The sequence below is a fragment of the Microcaecilia unicolor genome, chromosome 1 (assembly GCF_901765095.1).
Source record: "Microcaecilia unicolor chromosome 1, aMicUni1.1, whole genome shotgun sequence".
Lineage (NCBI taxonomy): Eukaryota > Metazoa > Chordata > Amphibia > Gymnophiona > Siphonopidae > Microcaecilia > Microcaecilia unicolor.
The window spans coordinates 541,690,987-541,718,490 of NC_044031.1; the positions used below are offsets into that span (position 1 = coordinate 541,690,987).

A 27,504-nucleotide genomic window follows, 5' to 3' on the forward strand; every position below is an offset into this window, starting at 1 on the left:
CCCTCTGAAAACAAAAACCTAATACCATAGGCATCTAACGTATCAAATTAAAAATCCCATCGCACCTAATCAAAAGCTTTTTCAGCATTAAAGCTTATGAGTATAGAAGGTATATGATGATGGGCCACAACTTCCAAGGAAGTCAATATATGGCACAGGTTCTGAACATAAGATCAACTACAAAACAGACTTGGGGATCAGCAGCTAAATGGGTAATATATGACAGAGTCTGTTTGCCTGTGATTTTTGCTAGCATTTTGGCCTCATAGTTGATAAGGGAAATTGGTCAATAAGATTCCACCTTTGTTTGATCTCTCCCCATCTCAGGAAATGCCAAAATCTGAGCTGTCCACAAGCTGTCAGTGAGTCCACCTGGAGTAATTTATAAAATTCTGCCCTGTATCCATTTTGGCCCGGAGCTTTATATAACGCACTTTGGACAATCACAAGGGAGACTTCCCCTCCATGATAGGAGCATTCAGAAGTGCGTGATCTTGTGGGGAAATAGTAGTTAAGTCTAAAGCGTTCAAACCAGTGGTACCCTCTAACCCTAAATCTGGGGGTTGTGCATAAACTCCCTTATAAGAAAAAACAGTGCAAGATTCCTTTATCATTCTGAACAACCTCTCAAGAACCATTTTGTAAAGTGGTCATCCTGTGGAAAACACTTTTTTCTTTGCAAGGCGAGCTAGCAGTTTCCCAGTTTTTTTGCCAAATCTGCATAGCTGATACTTATTTTTTTCCATATTTTTCAAAACATAAGACAGAAAAGAAAACACAAAAGCAAACAAAAACAATACTCCATGGTAAATAAGCGTAAATAAAGATCAGAACAACATTATCATAGATCCATGACAATACCTATAGACAAATATCCTGGATACATAAGGTCAAGTAGTGCTATGCGGTTCCTGACAAAAAAGGTCTAAACGAGCCCAGGTCCTTAAGACAGACTTAACTCTACGAAGTCTATAGGCCAGAATTGTTTCATATTTTCTTATCACACAAACGTAACTCCACCATTCATTATAATTTAGATGCACATTATTTTTCCAATTTGAAACAATTAAGTGCAAAGCAACTGCTAACAGTATATTGAACAACTTATCTGACTCTAGAAGACAGATATTAGGACAAGAGGCTCGCAGAATCACAACCTCATAAGAGATCGCTGTAGACACAGGCAAGTGAAAAATAAGACACATTTTTGCCCAAATAAGGCGCCAGTATGCTCTGACGTTTTTGCAGAAGACCATATGCACTAATGATCCATCTCTTTCCTGACAAGACCAGCATTTGAAGTGGAGATTCTTAGTGATTCTTGGTACTCGAGCAGGGGTCCAGTAGGCTCTGTGGAATATAAAGTATGAGGATTGGGATATCGCTGCTGACTTAGTGGGACGCATGGAGTTAACCCAGAAGGTGTACCAATCAAAGTCAGACGCATCGAAACTTAAATCCTTTCCTCAAGACAGCTTCAATGGAGCAACAGTGTCAACATATAAATCCTGAAGCTTTTTATATAGAAGAGATGCCTTCTTACCACCTGATGTAATCGTATGGCAAAAGGAGATAAAGTCTGAAGGAGTTGTTATAAGAGAATTGGAGACTTGAAAGGCTGAAATAAATTTCGAAACGTCCTTCCATGTTGGAGAATCTATTAAAGAGACATGATACAATGTAGACAGAGCATCAGGTGATAACAGAGTACCAGCAATGTACAGTTGAGACAACTGCCATATACCCTTTTCTTGCCATTCCGCCGTATGAGACTGCAGGAGACCAGTTGGAAAGCTAGTTATACCAGAGAGAGACATCTTCCAGCGAGATAGTGCTAATTCCAAGACCAGCTCTAAACGTACGGATATCAGAGGCAGTGGCTTTCAACAGCCGAATGTGTTTTGTATAAGGATACAAATCTGCATATGGGAGAAGAGATAAAGGGCAAGGGTGAGCCACGGCTGATACTTATAATCTAACATGTGTAACTGTATAATCTTTAAAACTTCCAGACTGTCTTATAATGTCTTTCTGCTTTGACACCTTCATGTATTTCTCCACCATATAACACAAACCCTCTGTAAACCAAATGTATCTTCACTGCTATTTCCAGTATCCATGATGAATTGTAAGCCACATTGAGCCTGCAAAGAGGTGGGATAATGTGGGATACAAATGCCATAAATAAATAAATAAATAATATAAAAGTGACATCTTAGCTCGCTGATGTAGCAACTCACTGAGAATGGTTTGAGAAGCCAACAACCTAGCTTTATGAGATGCTGTGGGCAAACAGCCAAAGGTTTGTTTATCTAATCTGCTAAAATGCCTTCTATAGTATCTTTTATTTGATTGGCATGGTAGGCAATTATTTCCTCTCTCAAAACTACCTTTGCTGTTCCCAGCACAACATTGGTATATCCATATGAGATTGATTAGATTGGACGTAGTCAGTCCATTTTTATTTAAAAATAAATTGGAACTGAGGATCTTTCTATAGTTCTAGTGGCGTCCTCAGGGGACAGAGGTATTGAAGTTCCAAGACAACCGCAATTCCATCCATACCACAGCGTGATCTGACACTTCGCAAAGCTCTATTTCTGCCGCCAATACTTGGGTCCAAAGATCATGAGATGGTAAGATATAATCAATTCGGGCTTGGGCGAGTATAGTGTCATTCAGTTGGATGCAGTACTAGCCACAAATCCAATATGTCTAAGTCTAACACATCACAAAGCATGGGAACTCCCTTGGTCTTATCAACTGAAGCGACAGCAGGAGCCTCTGATTTGCCCATTGTAGGATCACACATCTTGTTAAAATCACCTCCCAGGATGAAGGGAAGATCCTCAAATTCCTGGAGAGAATGAAGAAGTCAGGCATAACATTTTTTTTATTATCGTAAACATTAGGAGCATATAGGTTACAAAAAATATATGCATGGCTGTTTGAGGTTAAATGAAGGATAACATATCTGCCGTCACAATCAGTTATCACTCGATGGATGGTGGCATCCAACCCTTTGCGCAACAGCATAACCACTCCTGCCTTTTTTTCCAGAGTAGGGGAGCCATAGCAGGCACCCGTCCACCATTTAACCACTTTGTTATGTTCAGTGGATGGTAAATGCGCTTCTTGTAGAAATGGTATGGAAGCATTGTTGCAGGAATTACCACTATTGTTAGCAGAATCTGTGGTACTTCAGGAGTCAAACAGCACACACTAGAATGAGAGAGAAATCTTCTTTATTTGCCAGCAAACAAAGTAGAACATCAGCACTAAGTCTCTTCTTCTCTTTCTCAGCTCTCTGGATCTGATGGCTTCTGTCTCAGCTCCTTCTCTTCTTCTTAGCTCTCTCCTTCTCCCTTCTTAGCTCTCTCCTTCTCCCTTCTGATGTAAGCTGCTTCTGCTCTCAGTTATATACTATTCCTAAACCCCTCTAGCCCCCCTTACTTTCCAGATGGTAAAGAATAGATGATTACCCTGCCTTGAACTAATCACCTCTACACATATGTTCAAAATATCAGTTACATAGGTTCCAGACATTTCCTAACTGACCTATGACCTGGGCCTCTCAGACTAGACATTGTGTCACCTATCTCTTGGCATTTTATTATTCACATAATCCCAGTCATAGCTTAAACTGGGTTCTGGCATTCATTAAGGGGTCAAGGCACCAATCTTTGCTTAATGGCATACAGATATGGTTTGTTATTACTTTCAGGACCATTCCTACACTTAGCTATTCATCAAGAAACAAAGTTGACTTTTCCTGACCTTTTTCACCTAGCTAGGACTGTGGATAATTCAAACCAGATGATCTATTTAAACTTGCAGAGATATCACTTGAAAGGTCAGACAAAGTTGAATTGAAAAGATATTCTACATAGAAATAGAACTTATTAATTACACAGAATAAAACATATTCTAAAATAAACAGAAATCAAAATTCCTTATAAGACAAAATCTAACTCATTTAGAATTATTTAAAATCTACTCTATTTTCTTCTAACCAACATTTGCCTAATCTTTTTAAAGCTATCTTCTAACACTGTTTGCTTGTTGATCCCTCGAGATTATCCACTATGCCCAATGGCCTTCAGATGTAGTAAATAATTACTTCTCCCTCACCTTTCTAACCTCTTAGTCTAACAAAAGCTAGACATTCTTGAGCAACTAAACCCAGATAACATTCCTCACTTACAGGGTGAAAAGTTAAAATAGAATTAACAATTTCTCTTTGCCCAAGCTGCCTCATTCCCCCCTTTGAGACTAAAATCAGCTTATGCAGAGATAAGTCTCACAACTCAAACTCTGGAGATTATAGTTTTCTTCCTAATCTAAAACAAATACAGCAAACTAATCAAGCAATAATATTTCAACAGTCTGTGCTAGTCACAGATTACTCTAATATAATGTTCTCAGTCTTTGAGTTCTTAGACCAGTTGGGATAGAACCTCAACTGACAAGGATCAAGCTCTCAAATTCCAGGAAAGCCAGAATCAGGCAAGAAAGAGTCTCAGTATCAAGCCAAAGTCCAGCAGCTCCTGCGGTATGCAGTTGACCCTTCTTTTCAGCTAGTAGATTCTTTGGTTCGGGTCAAGCGCAGCTTCAATGGCTCCGCTGGATCACTTTCTGCTCTCCACTGTTTAGGCTCCGTCTGATCCGTGCTGGGCTCAGTCTGATCAGCAGACTTGATTCGAGACCAATGGACCCATGGAGTTATCCCTGCGACCTTCACAGCTGTAGGGGTAGAAAGCAAAACAGTAAAAGGTCCTTTCCACCGGGGCCCCAAAGGCTGGAGCCTCCAGTCTTTCACCCAAACTCTATCCCCTGGCAGGAAGGAATGTACCTGAGCCTGGAAGGGGACAGGGTTTATTTCTCTCACATAAGACTGAAGCTCAGAAATTATCCTGCCCAAGAGGGCTACCTGCCCCTGCACCTGGGCAGACCCTAAAGTCCCTATGTCTCCCTTAATTCCCTGCAAAATGGCTGGGGGCTTCCCATACACAATTTCAAAGGGAGAGAGGGCTGTTCCTTTAGTTGGGGTGCATCGGAGGCGAAAGAGGGCTAGTGGCAATGCCTGTGGCCATTTCAGTTGGGTTTCCTGACAAATCTTTGCTAGGCTATTTTTCAAGGTTCTGTTTGCCCGCTCAACCTGCCCTGAACTCTGGGGACGGTAGGCACAATGCAATTTCCAAGTAATGCGCAATGCGCGGGACAGGGCCTGAAGTGTGGCTTCAACAAAGGCGGGACCATTATCTGAGCCTATGGCAAGGGGCAGTCCATACCTGGGGATGACATCCCTAAGGAGGGCTCGAGCTACTTCTGTGGCTTTCTCAGTGACTGTAGGGTATGCTTCCACCCACCCAGAAAAAGTACAGACCATGACCAAGAGGTATCGGAGCCTACCGCTCCTGGGCATTTCTGTGAAGTCTATGACTAGGGACTCAAAGGGTGTTAGTCCTCTAGACTGAACTCCTGGTGGAATACGGGGTCCCTGACGAGCATTATTCTGGGCACAGAGAGTACATCGGGCAGAGGCAGTGGCAACCAGACTATCCAATCCTTCCAGCACCACTACTCGACTGAGTAGGCGGGCTAGTGCTGTTTTCCCTAAGTGTGACAGGTCATGAGCTTGAGACACTACAGGCCAAGCTAGGTGGCGTGGCACCAGAACTCTGGCATCAGGAAGATGTAACCAGCCATCAGGTCTCCTTACTGCACCTTCTTCTTGAGCCCATTTCTCTTCCGTTTGGGTGTACATAGGCGTCCATTCTTGCAGTCGAATCTGGAACAGGGGAGTCACAGTACCTACTGGGGGTCCTCGAGCAGCTTCCTTGGCCACCCGATCAGCATGGCGGTTCCCTCGGGCCACTGGAGTATCTATCCTTTGGTGTCCCCTGCAGTGAATGACAGCTACCTTCTTAGGGGCCCAAACAGCCTCTAGCAACTGCAGTATTTGAGGTCCATACTTAACAGGTTGGCCTGCAGCATTTATGAGTCCCTTTTCCTTATACAAAGCTCCATGAGCGTGTAGAGTTGTGAAGGCATACTTGGAATCAGTATAAATGTTGGTCACCAGTCCTGCTGCTAGCTCCAGAGCTCGTATGAGGGCCACAAGTTCTGCTTTCTGGGCTGAAGTTCCTTGGGGCAGGGCCCTTGCTTCTATCACCTTGTCCTCTGTCACCACAGCATAGCCTGCCAATCGTTTGGAGTTCTTCACATAACTGCTTCCATCTGTAAAATAAATTACATCTGGGTCCCTCCAAGGAACATCTTTAAGATCTGGTCGACTGGAGTACACTTCATCCATGGTTTGGATACAGTCATGATCCGGTGGTCCCTCAGATGCTGGCAAAAGAGTGGCGGGATTGAATGTAGCTACTGTTTCCAGGTGTATCCGTGGATTCTCACATAAGCTGGCTTGGTACTTAACCATGCGGCTATTTGTAAACCAGTGGTTGCCCTTGTACTCCATGAGGGTGAGAACTGCGTGGGGGACTTTAACAACCAGTTCTTGCCCCAAGGTCAACTTGTCAGCTTCCTGAACCAGTAAGGCTGTCGCTGCAATGGCCCTCAGGCAGGCTGGCCATCCTTTAGCCACTCCATCCAGCTGTTTAGACAGGTATGCAACAGGCCTCTGCCAGGATCCCATCATCTGGGTCAACACACCCAGAGCAACCCCCTGTCGCTCGTGGACATACAGTGAGAAAGGTTTCTCCACATCAGGAAGGCCTAACGCAGGGGCTTGGAGTAGGGCTTTCTTTATGGCGATGAAGGATTGTTGAGCAATAGGTCCCCATTCAAATGGTTCCTTTTCACCCCCCTTTGTGGCCTGGTAAAGGGGTTTCGCCATCAGTGCAAAATTTGGAATCCAAATTCTGCAGAATCCGGCTGCTCCCAGAAATTCCCTAACTTCCCTTCTGGACTTGGGTTGGGGAATTGCAGCAACCGCTTGCTTCCTACTAACATCCAGTCTCCGACTTCCCTGGGAAATGCAGAAGCCCAGATACTTCACTTCTGACTGACAGAGTTGGGCCTTCGAGCGTGAGACCTTATAGCCTGCATCCAAGAGTAACTCCAGCAATTCTCTGGTAGCCTCAAAACACTCTTCCTGGGTCACTGCTGCAATCAGGAGGTCATCTACATACTGGAGTAAAACTCGCCTGGAAGGCTCAGATTTAAAAGTCTTAAGGTCTTGTCCTAGGGCAGTCCCAAAAATGGTGGGGGAGTTCTTGAACCCCTGTGGCAGGCGGGTCCATGTATACTGAAGCTTCCGTCCTGTTACTGGGTTTTCCCATTGAAAGGCGAAAAGCAATTGACTGGCGGGGGCCACCCGAATACAAAAGAAGGCATCTTTTAGGTCCAGTGTTGTGAAATGGGTAGCTCCAGAAGGTATCAATCCAAGCAAGACATATGGATTAGGCACTACAGGGTGTAATGAAATAGTGGATTTGTTGACCACTCGTAAGTCTTGGACTGGCCGGTAGTCCTCAGTCCCTGGCTTCTGAACTGGCAACAGTGGCGTATTCCATGGTGACTGGCAAGGTCGAATAATTCCATGGGATAACAGACGATTCAAATGTGCTTGAATCCCTTCCAGAGCCTTTCGGGGAATTGGGTATTGGCGAAGATGGATTGGCCGGGCACTTGGAAGTAAATCTACATGGACAGGAGGAATATTTCGGGCCAACCCTGGGGGATTATCTTCTGCCCATACCCCATTGACCTGGAAGCTGTCGGCCAGGGATAGGTCAACTTGGCCCTGCGACTGATGCAGCCGCCATTCTTCTTCAAGGGGGCAGCAAAAACTCAATATGCCCTTAGGGCTGGATATCGGGGGCCGAAAGGAGACTGAAGTCTGGCCATCTGAGTCAAAGAAAATTTGGGCCCTAAGCTTGGACAGCAGGTCCCGGCCTAACAAAGGGATTGGACAGTCTGGCATATACAGGAATTCATGAGTGACTGTGTGTGAGCCTAATTGGCATCTACGGGTTGTCAGGAAGGGCCTCCGGTTCTGCACCCCCGTGGCTCCCACCACTCGGACAGTTTTTCCAGACACAGGCGCTAATCGCTCCGTCACAACAGAATGTTCAGCTCCTGTATCAATCATGAATGGAATTGAGCGGCTCCCTATGGTTAACTTGACCATGGGTTCCTGGGAGCCCAGTTTGTAGGAACCCGGTCTGTCCTATTCGTCCCATTCTGCCATCTCGGCTATCCCAATGATGTCAGATTCAGGAGGCTCATACCTTCCCTCTCGAACTCGGCCTCGGCTTCCTCGCTCTCCTGGTCCCCTTCTCAGTCCCTGGTGCCTCTGGGGGCATTCATCTTTCCAGTGCCCTCTTTCCCTGCAGTAGGCACACTGATCCCTCTCCAATCTTGGTCTGGGATTCTCCCCTTGTGGCCGGGATTGATTGAAGGAATCTCGAGGCCTGACTGGCGGTCCGGGGTCCCACTTTGGCTTCCCATTAGCTAGAGGTCGACCTCGGTTAAGGGTGGAATTAGTAATGGCTGCCGCCAAAATGTCGGCCTTCTTCTGCATCTTCCGGTCAGCCTCTCGGCGCACCTCCTGATCCATATTAACGAAAACCTTTGTTGCGATCTCAATTAGCTGGGTGGTATTCATCCCTGCGAATCCCTCCTGACGCTGCAGCTTCTTCCGGATATCTGGCATACTCTGGGCCACCAATGCACTATTCACCATTCTCTGGTTTTCTAGTGCCTCAGGGTCAAATGGGGTGTATGTTCTGTAAGCTTCAATTAGTCGCTCTAAAAAGGCCCCAGGGGATTCAGTTGCCCCTTGGAGAATTTCAGAGACTTTTGCCAGATTAATGGGCCTCTTTATGCCTTTCCTCATACCTTCCAGCAAGTCCCGGCAATAGCCAGACAACAGTTCATAGTGCTGCCCATTATTTGGATCCCAAGCTGGGGCTGCGCGAGGGAACCGAGCTCTAACCCATTCCTCTAGGTTCTGTGTCCCCTCGGGGGCACGCACTCGCGTGATGGCCTCAGCATTTTGTAAAATCTTCCGCCTCTCCTCAGTTGTGAAGAGGGTCAGGAGAAGTTGTTGACAATCAGTCCAGGTTGGGTTATGGGTGGCCATAATGCTAGCCACTAGATCCACCACTGCCTGAGGCTTTTCAGTATAAGAGGGGTAATGCGTCTTCCAATTCAGGAGATCGGTGGTTGTGAAGGGTACATACTGGTAGGCCTGTGCCTGTATAACCTGATCCTGATTATTAGGATCCGGTCGAGTGGTGGTTACCTGGCGGAGGGGCAGAACTCTCGAGGAGGTGGGAGCGGAACCTGAGGTCGAGCTAGGAGCTACCCCCCTATCATGCTCAAAAGTGATTGCAACGGGCCTAACCCATTCAGGGGAGGTGTGTTGAACCCCTGAGGGATGGGGAGGGGTACTCATAGACTGAGAGGTGGTCACAGGTGATTCAGTCCATTGAAAGGGATGCTGGGCCCCTGATGAGTGGGGAGGGGTACTAAAGGGAGAGGCTGGGCTATCGGGAGTTGAGGAGTCAGGAAGTGGAGCCCAAAGCGGGTCTTGGGAGGTTAGCAGGGGAGGATGTGGCACAGAAGGGTAGAGGCTGGCTGAAAAGTCCAACCTAGGATGTGGCGGGGTTCGCACAGAAGGGGAGGAACTATCCAGAGAAGCCTGTGCTGGAAAGGCTTGGGCTGGACGCCGTGGATCTCTGGGGGTGGAGCGGAACCCCAACAATGGACCATAAGGTGGTGGCTCAAGATCTGAGGGGTCATCAGAGAGTATGGGTTTCTCGGACAGGGTAGGGGCGGAAGCCACCGATTGGGTGGTAGGCTTCCTGGGGCTCTTTCCCTCCTCCAGTTTAGATTTTCTAATAATCTTTCTTTGAACGCGGCCCAACATGAACTTTACTGGGGATCCCATATAAGTTTTCAACCAAGAGGGAGGGTCAGTCACAAGGCTGTCCCAGGAATCTATATAGGGGAGTTGTTCAGAATATTCTGGTTCTCCTACAATTATGCTGTAGACCTTCCGGATTACTTCAATATCTAAGCTGCCACTAGGGGGCCACCCCACTCCCATAGATGGCCACTCAACTTCACACAAGGTTCTTAGAGTACTTAAGCTTAAAGTCTGTCCATAATCATTGACTAAAAATCCTTTCTTAAAGTTCTTAAGCATACAATCTAGGGGAGTAGCAATTTGTCTAGATGATGTCCCCCCCATAATGCTTACAGTTACAACACACAAAAAGGGAGGGAATTTTTTGGAAGTGTGGTAAGGGGTCCACAGATCCAGAGAAAAAATGGTAGACAGACAACAATCGCTTCCTTCCGTCGCTGGCCAGTTGAACTTGCGTTAACTGGAACCGCAGCTATAAGAAGTCCACACTCATTTAACCATTCATACCACACATACTGCACAACAAATCCCACCCAACAATTTCAGATTTCTCAGATACAGATAAGCTCAGGCGGTTTCCCTACTAATCCCCACTAGATTAGAGGTACTAAGGCCTTCGCTGAGAGTTGATCAGACTCCCCTTCCCTCAATTTTTGAGGGGCTGGTTTACAGTTTCCTAGCTAGGATTACAATACAGAATACATACCCGGCTAATGTTCCTCAGTCAGTTGGGTGCCAGAAATTGATGCAGGGTTCAGGATCCCACTTCTGACACCAAGAATTGTTGCAGGAATTACCACTATTGTTAGCAGAATCTGTGGTACTTCAGGAGTCAAACAGCACACACCAGAATGAGAGAGAAATCTTCTTTATTTGCCAGCAAACAAAGTAGAACATCAGCACTAAGTCTCTTCTTCTCTTTCTCAGCTCTCTGGATCTGATGGCTTCTGTCTCAGCTCCTTCTCTTCTTCTTAGCTCTCTCCTTCTCCCTTCTGATGTAAGCTGCTTCTGCTCTGTTATATACTATTCCTAAACCCCTCTAGCCCCCCTTACTTTCCAGATGGTAAAGAATAGATGATTACCCTGCCTTGAACTAATCACCTCTACACATATGTTCAAAATATCAGTTACATAGGTTCCAGACATTTCCTAACTGACCTATGACCTGGGCCTCTCAGACTAGACATTGTGTCACCTATCTCTTGGCATTTTATTATTCACATAATCCCAGTCATAGCTTAAACTGGGTTCTGGCATTCATTAAGGGGTCAAGGGACCAATCTTTGCTTAATGGCATACAGATATGGTTTGTTATTACTTTCAGGACCATTCCTACACTTAGCTATTCATCAAGAAACAAAGTTGACTTTTCCTGACCTTTTTCACCTAGCTAGGACTGTGGATAATTCAAACCAGATGATCTATTTAAACTTGCAGAGATATCACTTGAAAGGTCAGACAAAGTTGAATTGAAAAGATATTCTACATAGAAATAGAACTTATTAATTACACAGAATAAAACATATTCTAAAATAAACAGAAATCAAAATTCCTTATAAGACAAAATCTAACTCATTTAGAATTATTTAAAATCTACTCTATTTTCTTCTAACCAACATTTGCCTAATCTTTTTAAAGCTATCTTCTAACACTGTTTGCTTGTTGATCCCTCGAGATTATCCACTATGCCCAATGGCCTTCAGATGTGGTAAATAATTACTTCTCCCTCACCTTTCTAACCTCTTAGTCTAACAAAAGCTAGACATTCTTGAGCAATTAAACCCAGATAACATTCCTCACTTACAGGGTGAAAAGTTAAAATAGAATTAACAATTTCTCTTTGCCCAAGCTGCCTCAGCATGATGTCTGTTTAATGCTGTTAAGATTTTACATAAGAACATAATTGGTGCCTTACTGGAACAGCCCAAATGTCCATCAAGCCCAGTATCCTATTTCCAACAGTGGCCAATCCAGGTCACAAGTTGGCAAGATCCCAAAACAGTACATTTTAATGGGAGAGCCAATGTCTCCCATATTATAGGTTATCAATTTTAAACCATTGAGTGATCCCTATTACCAAAAAGATATCCAGAAAAGGGAAAAAAATTAAAACACCAAGGAGAATGTCCCAGCCACCTCTCCCTCCATATATCTCAAAGATCAAGTAACCATATGTTGTATCCAAATCAGGAAATTCCTCCTCCCCCTCCAGTAAAAAGAAAAAAAAAGGAAAAGGCACCAAAGGTACCATATATAGTGGAGCAAGACCATAATCCCCCACCCCATTCACAAGCTCCTTCCCATACCTGTCCATATCCATTAGATCCCCACAAAAGGACCGATCCACGTAGACATGGCACCTCTATCCATCCCACCATTAGCAAAACTTTTTTTTTTTTTACAAAAACTCCACCTCCGCTGTGTAGTGTAGCCATCATCCTTCAAATAAGAGATAGCAAATGTCACAGAAAAAAGGAAACAGCAATAATTTCAACATTAATAAATGCAAAAATTGTAAAATACAAACGTTAGAATAGCCGCCATTGCCAAAAGTTCCCTCAGTTACAAAGACATCCAGCTGTAGAAATCCTGAAAATGGTTCCAGAGGAAAAATCCCACAGGATCTAGCAAGAAGTTGCCAAATTGGCTAAGGCATAAACCCACAGTGCCCCTTTGGTCATAGGATGACGTAGAGACTGAGAAACCATGTCCAATAAAGGTCTCCCAGACCACAAGAAATTTAAACAAATGTTGCAGAAACTGAAGCAAAGGCTGAGAACCAATATCCGTTGATAAAACAGAGGTCTAGTGCTGCCCTGGCATAGCATCAGCAGACTCAGCGTGTAGTATAATCAGGGGATACTCCGCGAAAGACCATAGTCATCAGAAAGTCACACCGATTGTAAAATTCCCAGGGGCAACCAGGCCCCTAATCTTCTAAAGGATCTCAATCAACAGTACAATCCAACACAGAAATAAAAGAGCAGGTCTCCATGCATGCGCAATACAAATGCCTGAGCATCCACAAGTATAGTATAAAAAGTTTGGCCTTCATAGACCACATGCATCTTCGCTGGGTATAGTAGTGTAAACTTGATTTGTTTGGCATATAGTGTAGAATACTGTATATTGGAGCAAAGGTCTTGCGCCGTGCTTGGACATGTGCAGAAAAATCTTGAAAACACAACATTTTTATTTTCTCATAATATAGCATCTTCTCTGCACGAATAGATGTTGTTGGGGTTGAATTGCTTGCTGGGTCTGATCTTCAAGCACGCTGGTTCTCTGGAGGTAAGCATCCAATCTTAAGTTAATGCTATCTGATCATGAGCTTCTTCAGCCCAGTCATAGATATACTGAAGCTTTTTATCTAGTGTGGATTCTACTGCTTCAGTCACTTTGGCAGTTATCTCTGCTAACCACGTGAAGCAGACAGTAGAGCTTTGCGGAGAACACTGATCCGCTATCCCTGTTTCCATTGGGCGCTGCTTATCTTGACCTTTCTTTAGAGATCTTGAAGCCATCCCGGGGTTGCAGCTTCATAAAATTTTCCCCAGAACAAAATAGCCATACTGGGTCAGACCAATAGTCCATCTAGCCCAATATCCTGCTTCCAACATCCACATCACAAGTTCATGGCAGAAACTCAATTAGTAGCAACATTCCATGCTACCAGTCCCGGGGCAAGCAGTGGCTTCCCCCATGTCTATCTCAATAACAGACTCACGACTTTTCCTCCAGGAACTTGTCCCAAACTTTTTTTTTTACCTAGGTACACTAACTGCTGTTACCACATCTTCCAGCAGCGAGTTCCAGAGCTTAACTACTGTTTGAATGAAAAAAAATGTCCTCCTATTTGTTTTAAAGTATTTCGATGTAATTTCATTAAGTGTCCCCTTGTCTTTTTGAAAGAGTGAAAAATCAATTCACTTTTACTTGTTCTTCACCACTTAGGATTTTATAGACTTCGATCATATCCCCCCCTCAGCCGTTTCTTTTCCAAGCTGAAGAGCCCTAACCTTTTTAGCTTTTCCTCATGTGGGATAAGTTCCATCCCTTTCATCATTTTGGTTGCACCTTTTTGAACCTCTTCTAATTCTGCTATATCTTTTTGAGATACGGCGATCACGAATGGGAAACCGAACAATGATGGAATGTATCAGTGGGTAAAAACTTAAACTTTAGCAGGGCAGATAAAGGTGCAGAGGAGCTACACTAATCAAGTGTCCACTCCTGCCCATTGTGTCACGAGACCCTCCAACATCATGTTTACATATTATATACAGGAAAAAGTCAGTGGTGGTTTGCATTAGTCCTGATCTCCCTCCCTCTGACCACACTTCATCTGACCCCCTGCCCCACCAGATATTAAAATAAATTCCCTAGTATCTAGCAGCACCATCCTACCCTACCAACTGAAGCAAACAACCCCCCCCCCCCCCACCCTGACCTCCATCCCACCAATTAAAAAATAAAACTTCCTGGTGTCAAGTGGCATAACCTGACCTCACCTTCCCCTACTTGATCTCTAGTGGCACACATCCTCCCCCTGATCAGGTCCTCCTTACCCGACTTAAAAAACAATTTCTTTGTGTCTAGTGGTACCACCCACCCCCAGCCCCTCCCTCAGGTCCCCCACAGACTGCAGTACTTTGATGAGGCAGGAGCAATGCTCCTGCCTCCACATTTCCATCTTTGAAAACAGCAATGCTTAAACCCCCACCCACTCACCCAGTGCATCCTGTGATGCACTCAGCATGGTCCATCTGCCATATAAGAGAATTTTTCCCTTATTTGGTAAGCTTCTTTCATACTGCCAAAAATAAGGGAATAATTGCCTTATATAGCAGGCTCAGTGCATCCCAGGATGCACCAGGCAGGGCCGAGCACTACTATTTTAAAGATGACGGCACAGAGGCAGGAGTGAATGGGAGTCTGGGGGCCTAGGGGAGGGGTCATGGGTACCATGAGACACCAGGAAATTGGATTTTTTTAAGTCAGGGGAGGGAAGTGCCTGTTGACACCAGGGTTTTTAAAAAATTGATGTGGGGTTGGGTCGGGGGAATGGAAGGGTGCCACTAGACACCAAGGAACGCAATTTAATATCAGGAACAGGTGGGTCTAGTTAAGTTGAGAGGGGAAGGGAGATTGGGACCGATGCAGACCACAGGGGCTCTCTATGATGCTTCAGACCTGGCTGTAGGTTTCTTGCATCGTGCCCCTGTGGCAGACACCAGTGTACAGCTCTGCATTGTTGTGGGTTATGTAATAGGCTTTTTATCGTGCGCTCTAATATGCTATGCGTTGATATCTACTGCACAAGTTAACTTCAGCCCAGAAACTTTTCTATATAAGTGGCCATAAATGAGCACTTAAACTGTTCTTTAACAATGTGCTGAAATCCACAGTAGCTTCCTGTGTTGGCCCCTTAGACTGACAGCCCTCCAAGGACAGGAAAATACCTACTGTGCCTTAATGTAATTCATCTTGAGCTACAACTAGAAAAGGCATGAGCTAAATCCATAATCCATTCTCCTCCCTTTACCTTTTCAAACAGAATGCAATTTCATTATGCATTGTAATACAATGAAAAAAAATCTCAATATATCTGCAAATATTCTTGCCATTTTAGACTGACAAACACTAGAATATGGTGGCCATGGAGCTGACTATTATATATATTAATTTCACAGACTATACAACTGCTTTAGCCCATGCCAAGATCCTGTTGTACTGAATAGTTATATTACCAATTTTAAAGCACTGACCTGTGAGTATTATCCTTTTTTCACAAGGGAGACTAATTAGAGCTGAAGTTGTCTTAATGGAGCTATTCTTTAAACGATGCCCCTCGTCACAAATCATAAGGCTGAACTCTACAGCCTGAATGTGTTCCAATGAACGTAGCAACATTTCATAACTGATTATAAGAACTGAATAGAGGGGTGAATTACTGTATTCTTCTACTCTGTGATCCTGATAAAAACAGCAGAACAAGATGCATGTCAAGAATCAAACACCAGAACAATATATAGGGGTTGACAATAATAAAAACAATTGCATATTTTGCTCTGACACAGGTTAGTTGAAATACATGAATTAATGGAGTTTAATCTTTTTTGTTCTATTTATAATCGGGCAATTATTGGTCCTTGATGATTCAGCGCATAGATTTAGTTGCACTGGGCCATATTCTATAAAAAGGCGCCTAAATTTTAGAACGCCCATTTCCCCACCCATAACCACACCCCCTTTTGTCCCCACACATTAGTAGTTTGGCGCATATCATTACAGAATACACTTAGCAAATTGTGCGCCTAAATTCTAATCAGTGCCAATTAGTGCTCATTATTGCTTGTTAAGTGCTGTTATCAGCACTCAGCTTGTTAAGCCAATTAATTTACATGAAGTTATAGAATCCGCACCTATTTTAGCACCTAAATCTAAGCGCACTATATAGAATCCAGGGGTATATGGATAACTCAGAACATCCCTGACCCCGTATCCATAAAAAGCCCTAGAATTCTGGGAACAACATGTGGTCTGTACTTGTTGACATCATATATGGTTTTGAAAATGGACACCATGTGTTTAATATTTAGTAGTTTACTTAATATAGGTTACAGCATACTAGCTAAATCAATCTTTTAAATTACAGGATAATAATACTGTGTCCCATCATAAGATAACAATCGCTTTATACACCGCTACAACCTCACAGTTCTGAGAAGTTAACAAATTTAAGAAAACCAGAACATAATTCCAGGAATACACAATGCTATCAATTAGTTAAAACGTATTTCTGAAAGAGCAGAGTTTTCAACATTTTTTTTTGTTACATTTGTACCCTGCGCTTTCCCACTCTTGGCAGGCTCAATGCGGCTTACATGGGGCAATGGAGGGTTAAGTGACTTGCCCAGAGTCACAAGGAGCTGCCTGTGCCTGAACTGGGAATTGAACTCAGTTCCTCAGTTCCCCAGGACCAAAGTCCACCACCCTAACCACTAGGCTACTCCTCATTTTTCTAAAATCATTAAGGAATTGCCACAAAAAGTTGGAGATCGCATTCACAATTTTGGCTGCTTGAAAAGCTAACAACATCTCGCCTATTTGGGTTACAGAGGATGGGCAGACTGGATGGGCCATTTGGCCTTTATCTGCCGTCATATTTCTATGTTTCTTCTCGGCCTAGATGAATCAACAAAAATAAAGTGTTCATACATATACAATGGTTACTCATCATATAGAATTTTGTGTAAAATACACGAGAGTTTAACTAAAACCCTTGCTTCTATGGGAAGCCAATGTAATTTCTTATAGTAATGTGAGATTCCACCAAATTTACCTAAGGAAATGATCAGTTGAACTGCCGTGTTCTGTGTTTGCAATTTCATTAACAAAATTTGGTACAACCTATATAGATGCACTGAGACGGTCATGTTTGTGTCTCTCTCTAGGGTTCCTCACCCTTTTCACTTCTGGGTCAGCGCATTTTTTCCACCCTTTTGCTGCCTTTTTTGAAAGTAGTGTCAAACAATTTATGGACAAATTTGTGAGCAAGACAGATTCTATAATGGCCGTAAAATCAGCGAAAAAAAAGCAACCTCGCCAGCGGAATGCTGACGACAAAATGGCTGCTGGCGGGCAGGATGGCGCCATAATTCTTACTGACCAGCAACTTGGGCAGCTTACCTCTACAGTCTCCACAGCCCTCGAGCCATGTCTGGGGAAACTCTCCAGTTAATGTATCTGGAGCTTTTATTACCAGATACTACAAAACAGACGGCGGAGTTGGAGCAGTGGGTGTCGTTCCTTCAAGACAAAGCCAAGTCTCATGCACGCTCCCTAACAGACCTGGTGCACTGCGTGCCAGAGCAGGCTGTGCACCTCGATGATCTGGAGAATTGCTCACTCAGGTGCAACTTGAGAATTGTGGGCCTGCCAGAATCGGTTCCAGATCGCAACTTAAGCACACTGCTGGAAACCCGATTTGTTAACAAATTTGCACTCTCGGACAGCATGGGCACTCTGTGCTTAGAATGTGCACACAGATTAGGCCGCTTACAACCAGATCGTCATCCAACGCGAGTGGTCAAAGGAAAAGCACACAATTATGTGCACAAAGTGGAAATCTTACGGGGGTTCCAACAAAAGCACAACACTTTAAAATATGAAGGCGCTCCGATTCTTATATTCCAGGACTACTCCCTAGCATTCCAAGAACAGCGCAGAAAATTTCAACCCATCTGCACCACGTGTAAGGGTAAAAGTCTGATGTTGCTATACCCTGCATTATTGAAAATACTCATTCAAGGACAATAGAAATCATTTGACTCGCCCCTAGCAGCACAAGAATGCATAAATAGTGCCTAACTAATAATGTTTGAGATTTCACTATGGTTTGATGCTGTATAGCCTGGGGCACTGGATTTATTCTCAGTCTTTATAAAGGATGGACGTGAGGCTGGGTGGATGGGTTAGCACAATACTATACAATTATTTGTGGTTGTCCTTGGGGTGGAGGTGTGGGGCCCCTTGCATCTCTTTCGTGATTCCTGTTTCTGTCTTGTCTTTGGTGAGACAGATTGTGTGGGTTTACATGGGGGGTGAGGGGGTTGATAGAAGAAGGGGAGGGGGAGTTTTAGTTTGGGGTTGAGATGGATGCTATTGATTTCTCTATTTTTGTGGGAAGGGATTGCAACCAGGATGGTTAAGAGGCAACTGAAAATGATTGAGAGTCAACAGGAATATAAAGTGTTCTACTTTTCTGTTTATCATTGGGCATGAGCACATACAGTCACACTTCTTAGTTTCTCCAACTTTAGGATTTTCCAGATTAAGATATGCATCCAGGTGGCTGTTTATAATTCTTCTTTTATTGGGTGGGCAGCAGGACCTGGGTGAGGCTGGGCACCCAGGCCTTCTCAAAATACAGAAGCAACATAGGATAAACATCCTCATAGATAGCATATGAGCTCGCACTGTTCTAGAATTCTCACGCGGCATGTGGGAGGGGTTATGTCTCCTGTCAAACATGCAAAAATCCTGGCAGCTCTAAAACGACACAAGGCAGACATTGCATGCATACAAGAGATGCGTTTATCCAAGCGGGAACACCTTAAGTTGTGTCTTTCATGGGTACAAGAGGTGTTTTCTTCATCATCTCAGGGACGGCGGGGGATGGCGATATTATTTTGTTGAGGTTTAGTGTATAGGGTTGAATTATTATCTAATGTCTCAGAGGGGTGTTATGTATTGTTGCATCTATGGCTCTATGGCATTGAATTCCTGCTATCAGGGGTATATGGCCATAATGTATATGACCCCGCATTTCCCTCCACTTTAACACGTCTCTGCCTTCCCTATCAATCTCTTAAAGTTATTGTATTGGGAGATTTCAATTTGGTGGAAGATCCCACTCTGGATAGCTCAAGTCCCCATTTGTCCCATTACGGCAGGACCCGAGTTAGAGCGCTTTCTTTTTTTATGCACTCGTTAAATCTTATTGATGCTTGGTGTTCCTTACATCTAGGGGAGTGTGATTTCACTCATCTCTCTCGGGCTCATGGAACATACTCCTGAATAGATTATATTTTTGTAGAGGCAGAAATTTTTCCGTGTGTACGGCCATCATAGGTCCCGAAGAGGTATCCAACCACAGTATGGTGTGGGTGGACATGGAGGCTCCTGCATTTCATCAATCTCAGTCGGGCTGGCGTTTCCCATCATATCTCTATCAGGATCCACATTTTCAGGTTTATTTGCATGACAAATGGGCTACATATCTTCATTTTAATAAAGGACACGTGGAACAACCCTCCCTGTTTGGTCAGCTGCTAAAGCCATACTCAGAGGAGATATAATAGTCTATGTACATCTTCGTAACAAACGAAGGGCATTAGGCATATTGAACTTAGAATCTCAATTTAAAAAGGCAAAAGAAGTATATATACAACACCCCTGCCAGGCCACATGGGATTCCCTACAGGCGGTCAAGTCTCCTTGAACTTTCGTTTACATGAATATGCATATTATTCCCTGATATTTCGTAAATTTCGCTTTCATCGGTTTGGGAATAGACCAGGCCAGTTTACTCACACGGACTGTTAAGGCATGGGGTGAGCCAAGGACCATAACATTTATAAGGAATTCTCAGAAGCAATTGTGTAATAAAAGTGAGGACATAGCAGAGCTTTTTACTCAGCATTTTTTGCGTTTATACATAGTGGCTGCATCCCCAGATAAAGTTTCTCTATCTGCTTATCTGGTCAGGGCCGGTCTTCCTTGGCAGATGCATCAGGAGCTTCAGTCCCTTAATGTGCCGATTTCCGCGCAAGAACTACAAAGGGTTATCAAAGGACTTAAGCTACACTCTGCTCCAAGCCCCGACGGGTTTTTGGGGGAATTCTATAAATTGTCTCCATTGATTATAGGTCCCTTGGAAGCCTACTTTGTGGAAGTCATAGACCAGAGTAATTTCCCATTATATGCAAATACAGCTTTAGTAACTTTGCTTCCTAAGCTGGGTAGACTTTTAGACCTGCCAGATTCATTTCGTCCAATTTCCCTTCTTAATGTCAACCTTAAAATACTCTCCAAAATTCTTGCGGCACGCCTGGCGATAATCCTGATCTACTTGGTGGGTGGGGAACAAGAAGGTTTTATTCGGCATAGGCAGTCTGTTTGGAATGTTAGAAGCAATGCTATTGGCTATGGCTAATTTTCATATGTCTGGTCTACTCTCTTTGGTAGTGAACTTAGATGCTGAAAAAGTGTTACATCATATGGGATTTAGGGGGTGGCCAGGCACTCCAGAACTTTTATTTGGAACCCACGGCTTGTGTATTGGTGAATGGCGTGCAGGCTGCCTCCTTTCTGGTACTCCGGGGCATATGCCAGGGCTGTCCTCTATCATCTTTATTATTTATCCTCTCCCTGGAACCCTTGATGTGGGTATTGGGATCAATCAAGGGGCTCTCTGGGGTGCAGTTGTGGGGGCACTGCATTAAAACCCTGGTGTATACAGATGATTTATTGGCTGTTTTAACAGACCTCCACAGGTCACTTCCCATATTATTATGCACACTGCATCATTTTGGACAGCTTTCGGGTTTTTCCTTGAATCTGCAAAAGTTGCAGGCTTTGTCGGTTTGAGGGGGGGGGGGAGGACATTGGTGGGGGATTTTCCATTGGCCTGGGTGCAAGGTCCTCTTAAAAATTTAGGGGTGCACATTCCTTCAGATTTAACCCAATTATATGCTGTTAATGTTACACGATTGCTTGACTTTACATGTACCAGAATGCGAGCCTGGCACTCACTCCCTTTTATTTATGTTAGTACATTTCTACCCCACATTTACCCACATGAGCAGGCGCAATGTGGCTTACAATAAATCAAGTGGATACAAAACAAGACAATGATGGCCCAGAAACAGAAAGTGACAGGAGGGGTAGGAACAGGGGATAACACAGGGTAAATGACAGTCTTTGTTGGGACGTATAGCCTTGTATAATATGTTTATTATACCTCGCTGGCTCTATGTTTTTCAAGTTCTCCCATTGTTACTTTGAGCCAATGATGAGAAATGCCTAAATCACAGTTTGCAGACGTTTTTGTGGAGGGGGAAGAGAGCCCGTCATCAGATCGCTACTCTTCAAATTCCAGTGGAGTACTAAGTATTTGCTATATGACTGTGGCATGTGGTATGAGACACATCAGTGACTGGTTCTGCTCTAGAAATGATTTTTCAGTCTCGGACTTGGAAACTCAGCTAACTATGGAAGGCCATTTCAGCTGTTTGCTCCACACAGAAGGTGTTATTCCTCCTGTACTGAAACACTCTCATATAATTTCTACTGCTAAAGCAGTATGGTGCTGGATCTGCAACTTCATTGCTTTTCTTCCAGGGTTACTCCATACATGGCCATCTGTGACAATCCGTCCTTCCCTCCTGGTCAACTTTATGCTCCTTTTCGTAGATGGCATGACTTGGGCATCAATATCTGTTTCATGTGCAGACTGAGGAGGGACATATGAAGCCCTTTTCAGAACTTCAACGGGAATTTTTTGATTTCTCCATTAGACCATTTTTACTATCTTCAGTTACGTTATGTTCAGAGCCTCGGATGGAAGATTTGGCCGAAGATGTGCAGGAGTGGCCTAGTGGTTAGGGTGGTGGACTTTGGTCCTGGGGAACTGAGGAACTGAGTTCGATTCCCACTTCAGGCACAGGCAGCTCCTTGTGACTCTGGGCAAGTCACTTAACCCTCCATTGCCCCAGGTACAAATAAGTACCTGTATACAATATGTAAGCCGCATTGAGCCTGCCATGAGTGGGAAAGCGTGGGGTACAAATGTAACAAAAATAAAATAAAAATGAATTCTCCTTGGGGGCACAGCAAGTGGTTCCTCTTTCATTTTATTATCACCATATTACAGACGCTGCTCCAGAACTCAACTTTGCAGAATTAGCAGCACAATGGAGCTCTGATTTACAGTCTGCACTTTCAGCAGCCCAATTTAAAGCAAATATTCTTTCAATAAAACGACAGATGACATCGTCTTTGCATTGTGGGACACAATATAAGTTTGCATTACGCCTTTATGTGCCTCCAAGGTGTGCTTTTCACATAGGCCTCTCCTCCACAGGTTCCTGACCAAAGTATGATTACCTGGAAATGACCCTGGGCAACATGTTTTGGCACTGCCCTGAAAACAGCACTCTTTTGGAGAACACTGCTAAAGTATGTTTCCTCTTTGTGGAATGCTGGCTGGCAATGTGATTCTCTGTTGCTCTTTGGACTCTTTTGCTTGGGCCCTTCAATCCCACGTGGATTTACAGCTTTTGTGGCACGATCCATTATTGTTGTGAAATGAGCAATTTTGATTGAATGGCTGTCCTCAAGAGTCCCCTCTTTACAATGGTGGCATTCTCAAATGATTGGGCTATTATGTATGGAACGCTTGGAGATTCAGGACATTTCCTCTCCCACTGGAAACAAATTTCCACTTTGCTGGTCCCCTTTTTCGAATACATTGCCTCCAGCTGCCCAGAGTAGACTGCTTAACTTAAGACTGGAATGCCCTTATGTATATGTAACCATTCCTGGCTTAGGGCAAGGTTGTAGGGGGTGGGAGGGAGGACGGCATATAGTTTACTATATATTGTTACTTGTTTACTGATGTTCTCTGTTTGATGCTGTGAATAAAAACGATTGAAACATAACCTATACAATTGCTTTGTAAACAAAGCTTACCTGATCTACTGCAAAAACCTTGATCCTCTCTGTCCCTAACCATTTCTGAAATTCTTTTCTCCAGTTCTTTACCAGACTCCCAGGAGTGACAATAAGCACCTGTTTTATTACAGGCTTGTTTCCATATGGCCCCTGGTGCAGAAGAGTCCAAACCAGTGAAATGCACTGCAGTGTTTTCCCTAAACCCATTTCATCTGCCAGGATAGCTCCAAATCTGCCATTCATTCTATAAAAAGAGAAAATTGAGTATTTTAATGCTTTTTTTTTTTTGCTTTCTTAAACTTATACCTAAGACTCTTTATCAGAAAACAATAGAAATATGATAACAGTGTAGTACTAATAAAACAAACCCCTAAAACCTGGAGCTGAAAACGGTAACGGAATTCAAACATGCGTGGGATATGCATAAAGGAATCCTGTGCAGAAGGAATGGATCCTCAGAAGCTTAGCCGAAATTGGGTGGCGGAGCAGGTAGGGGGAAGAGGGGTTGGTGGTTGGGAGGTGAGGATAGTGGAGGGCAGACTTATGCGGTCTGTGCCAGAGCCGGTGATGGGAGGCGGGACTGGTGGTTGGGAGGCGGGAAGTACTGCTGCGCAGACTTGTACGGTCTGTGCCCTGAATAAGGCAGGTACAAATCAAGGTAAGGTTTACACATATGTTTGTCTTGTTGGGCAGACTGGATGGACCGTGCAGGTCTTTTTCTGCCGTCATCTACTATGTTACTATGTTACCATTTAATGTGGAACCCCCCCAAACTATCCTATGTTGAAACTTACAAGGAAGGTACCTAGAGAGAGAAATTATATGTAACTGTATTTTAGAAAGCTATAAATATACCACATGGCATTGCTTCAAAAAATGAAAATGCTGCAAAATTATGCAAAGTAATTGCTATGATATTTTTAACAAATGTGTGACTCTCTCTGGGAAAAAGTGAATAAAGTAGCAGATCCTTTCTGTGGTTACAAACAAAGCGGTTTACCTATTATATACATGTACCGTATTTTTCTGACTATAAGACGCACCGGACCATAAGACGCACCTAGGTTTTAGAGGAGGGAAATAGGAAAATTTTTTTTTCCTTTTTCCCTCCTCTAAAACCTAGGTGCTCCGGTGCGTCTTGTCCGAATCCCTCCCTCCGAGTTCTGGATCGCCCTCCCTCCGGCCCTGTCACCACTTCTCCCTACTCACGTCACGCGATCTTCCCTGGTGGTCTAGTGACGTCGGGGCAGCAAAGAGCCCCCTCTTTCCTGCCCAGCGCGCTGCTCTCCATCCTCCTGTATGCAGCCTGACGGTCTCGGCGAGATTCAAAATGGCCGCCGAGACTTCATATTTTTACCAGAAAATAGAAAAAGTTTTTGCAATGGCCCTTTGTAACACTGTAAAGAATTTAAAATATAGCTTCTATTGTTCTTTTAATTAAAAATATAGCTTCTATTGTTCTTTTGAACATTTAAGATTTAGTAAGGAACTGCAGTGGGAATCAAACCCAGTTCCCCAGATTCTCAAGCTGCTATAGTAATGTGTAACTCTACAAGGAGTTGCAATGGGAATCAAACCCAGTTCCCCAGGTTCTCAGGCCACTGAATTACTAAGTAACTAACTCTAATTTCTCTGAAAAGTTACTGAAAAGAATTAAGGGTATATTCTGGTTTAAGGAATGTCGTAACTAAGGTCAAATTTTCTGAACAATAAACAAAAGATAAAAGCTTCATGGTAAAGTACTGTGTGTGCTGTAAGGCACTAGTTTTATAGAGTGGAAATTCCAGATATTAGCAAAAATTTCAGAAAATGCATAAATAATGGTGAATAATTATTTTAGGCTATTTGTCTTTAGCTTGCTAAGCACCTCATTCACCAGAAGAGTGCAATTCTGGGTTCAGTAAAGCAAAATTACCAGGGATCCAGACAGGAATGAACAAACTTCACTGAGATCTCCTTCCCCATATTGTCTTACCTGTTGTCAAGGTACTACTACTACTTATCATTTCTATAGCGCTACTACACGTACGCAGCGCTGTACACTTGAACATGAAGAGACAGACCCTGCTCGACAGAGCTTACAATCTAATTAGGACACACAAACAGGACAAACAAGAGATAAGGGAATATTAGAGTGAGGATGATAAAATAAGGGTTCTGAACAAGTGAATAAGGGTTAGGAGTTAAAAGCAGCATCAAAAAGGTGGGCTTTTAGCTTAGATTTGAAGACGGCTAGAGATGGAGCTTGACATACTGGCTCAGGAAGTCTATTCCAGGCATATGGTGCAGCAAGATAAAAGGAACGGAGTCTGGAGTTAGCAATGGAGGAGAAGGGTACAGATAAGAGAGATTTACCCAGTGAACGGAGTTCCCGGGGAGGAATGTAGGGAGAGATGAGAGTGGAGAGGTACTGAGGAGCTGCAGAGTGAATGCACTTATAGGTCAATAAGAGGAGTTTGAACTGTATGCGGAAACGGATAGGAAGCCAGTGAAGTGACTTGAGGAGAGGGCTAATATGAGCATAATGACACTAGTGGAATATTAGTCGTGCAGCAGAATTTTGAACAGATTGAACAGGAGAGAGTGGGAGACCTGTGAGAAGCAAGTTGCAATAGTCTAAGCGAGAGGTGATAAGAGTGTGGTTGAGGGTTGAGGGGAGCATAGTAAGGAGCTGTGGGAGAATCGGGGCAGGTATGGGAGGGGGATAATTACGGGTCATTAGGAGTTGAGAGGGAAGGATGGGAAGGGGAGGTGAAGGGTATGGTTGGCTGATTGTGTGGTAATAGTAATAATCTAATACAGCAAAATAAAAAATATATAAATAAATTTTTAAAAAAGGGGGGAGGGGAAGAGGGAAAGAGTAATGGATATAACTGGATGTGGATCTGTACCGGGGGGGGGGGGGGGGGGATGGGGGCCTCGGGGGGAGAAGGAAGTACCTTTTACTTGGCTGATGGACTCGATCAAGATCAGCAGGAGGGGAGGGGGATGGAGGAGGGAAAAAGGGGAGAGAGTGGGTAAAAGGCAGAGGGAAGGATTTATGGGGGGGAGGGGGAAGGGAGATATTGGGGGTGGGGTCTTGGAATGTGAATGGAATTAATATCCAAGGAAAACAAAGTAGAGTTATGAAGGAATTGCATAGGCTGAAATGGGATGTGACCTTTTTGCAAGAGACACACTTGAGACCGCGGGAAGTGCATTTGCTATGAGGTAAACCTTATAGGGAGGTGGTGGTACATCAGAGTGCGGGGGGGGGGGGGGGGGGGGGGAGACGGGAGGAGTGGCTATCCTTATTGGGCAGAACTGTGGGTTGATCATTACTAATGAATTTAAGGACACTTCGGGGAGATGTGTAGCTATTAGGGGGCTGTTACAGGGACATGAGATTACATTGGTTAACATATATGCCCCTAATATAGGACAGCGGGGTTTTTATCACACCTTATGGCAGGAGATTCAGGGATTTTTTTGGAGGGCAGGTGATCGTGGGTGGGGATTTCAATATTGCCCCAGATGCCAGGTTGGATCACTCTGGGGGAGGGGGGCACCAGACGGGTCCTGGGAGAAAGGCACTACATAAATTTTTGAGACAGATGGAATTGGTGGATTGTTGTAGGATGTTGCACGGAGTGCAACGGGGCTACACTTTTTACTCCCATGTGGCGTGTTTCTTTACCAGGATAGACGGGTTGTGGGTTCACCTCAATAGTGCGCAGATGGTAGAGGTGGCGGAGATAGAACCTATTCAAATTTCAGACCGTGCACCAGTTTGGATAAAAATAACTGGTTTGGGGCATAAAAAAAGGAATAATTTATGGAAACTTAATGAATATTTATTGGGAGATGAGATGATGAGGGAGGAGATACAGTTGACGGTGCAAGAATACTGCAGGGTCAATGATACAGGGGAGGTAAGTGATGGGGTGTTGTGGGATGCGTTGAAGGCGGTGGTGAGAGGGGGTCTTGATTAAGTGGGGAGCCAAGAGGAAAAGGGAGAGGGGTCAGAGGTTGATGACTTTGCAGACAAGGTTGAACAGGCTGGAGAAGGTACATCAGCGAAATCCCTCTCCCCGGGTATGGGCGGAGCTTAGGAGCGTCAGGAGGGGAATTAGACCAGCCCCAGATGGCAGAGGTCGAATATATGAAAACGAGGCTCAGACAGCGGTATTTTGAGTTTGCAAACAAATCAAGTGCTATGCTGGCCCGCTGTCTGAGAGCTCGGAGGGGGAAAACCTTGATACAGAAAATGAAGGATGAGAGGGGAGGTTGGGTATATGCAGATTCGGACATTGAAGGGTGCTTTTTAAAATATTATCAAGAATTATATGCAAGTACAAAGGGGGAGTCGGAGGAGAGCTTGGAAAGAT

The 27,504-nt window shown here is 44.1% G+C and overlaps 1 protein-coding gene across 3 annotated transcripts in view; it reads right to left on the bottom strand.

Annotated features, from left to right (window-relative positions):
* Positions 1-27,504, bottom strand: part of RAD54B (RAD54 homolog B) — a 270,430-nt gene that overhangs the window by 38,672 nt on the left and 204,254 nt on the right. For all 3 annotated transcript variants that reach the window (XM_030216676.1, XM_030216683.1, XM_030216692.1), the window contains 2 exons: positions 23,156-23,381; positions 15,667-15,874 (listed from right to left, as the gene is read on the bottom strand). In XM_030216676.1, coding sequence (XP_030072536.1) covers positions 15,667-15,874; positions 23,156-23,381 — 434 coding nt within the window. The remainder of the gene's footprint in view (positions 1-15,666; positions 15,875-23,155; positions 23,382-27,504) is intronic.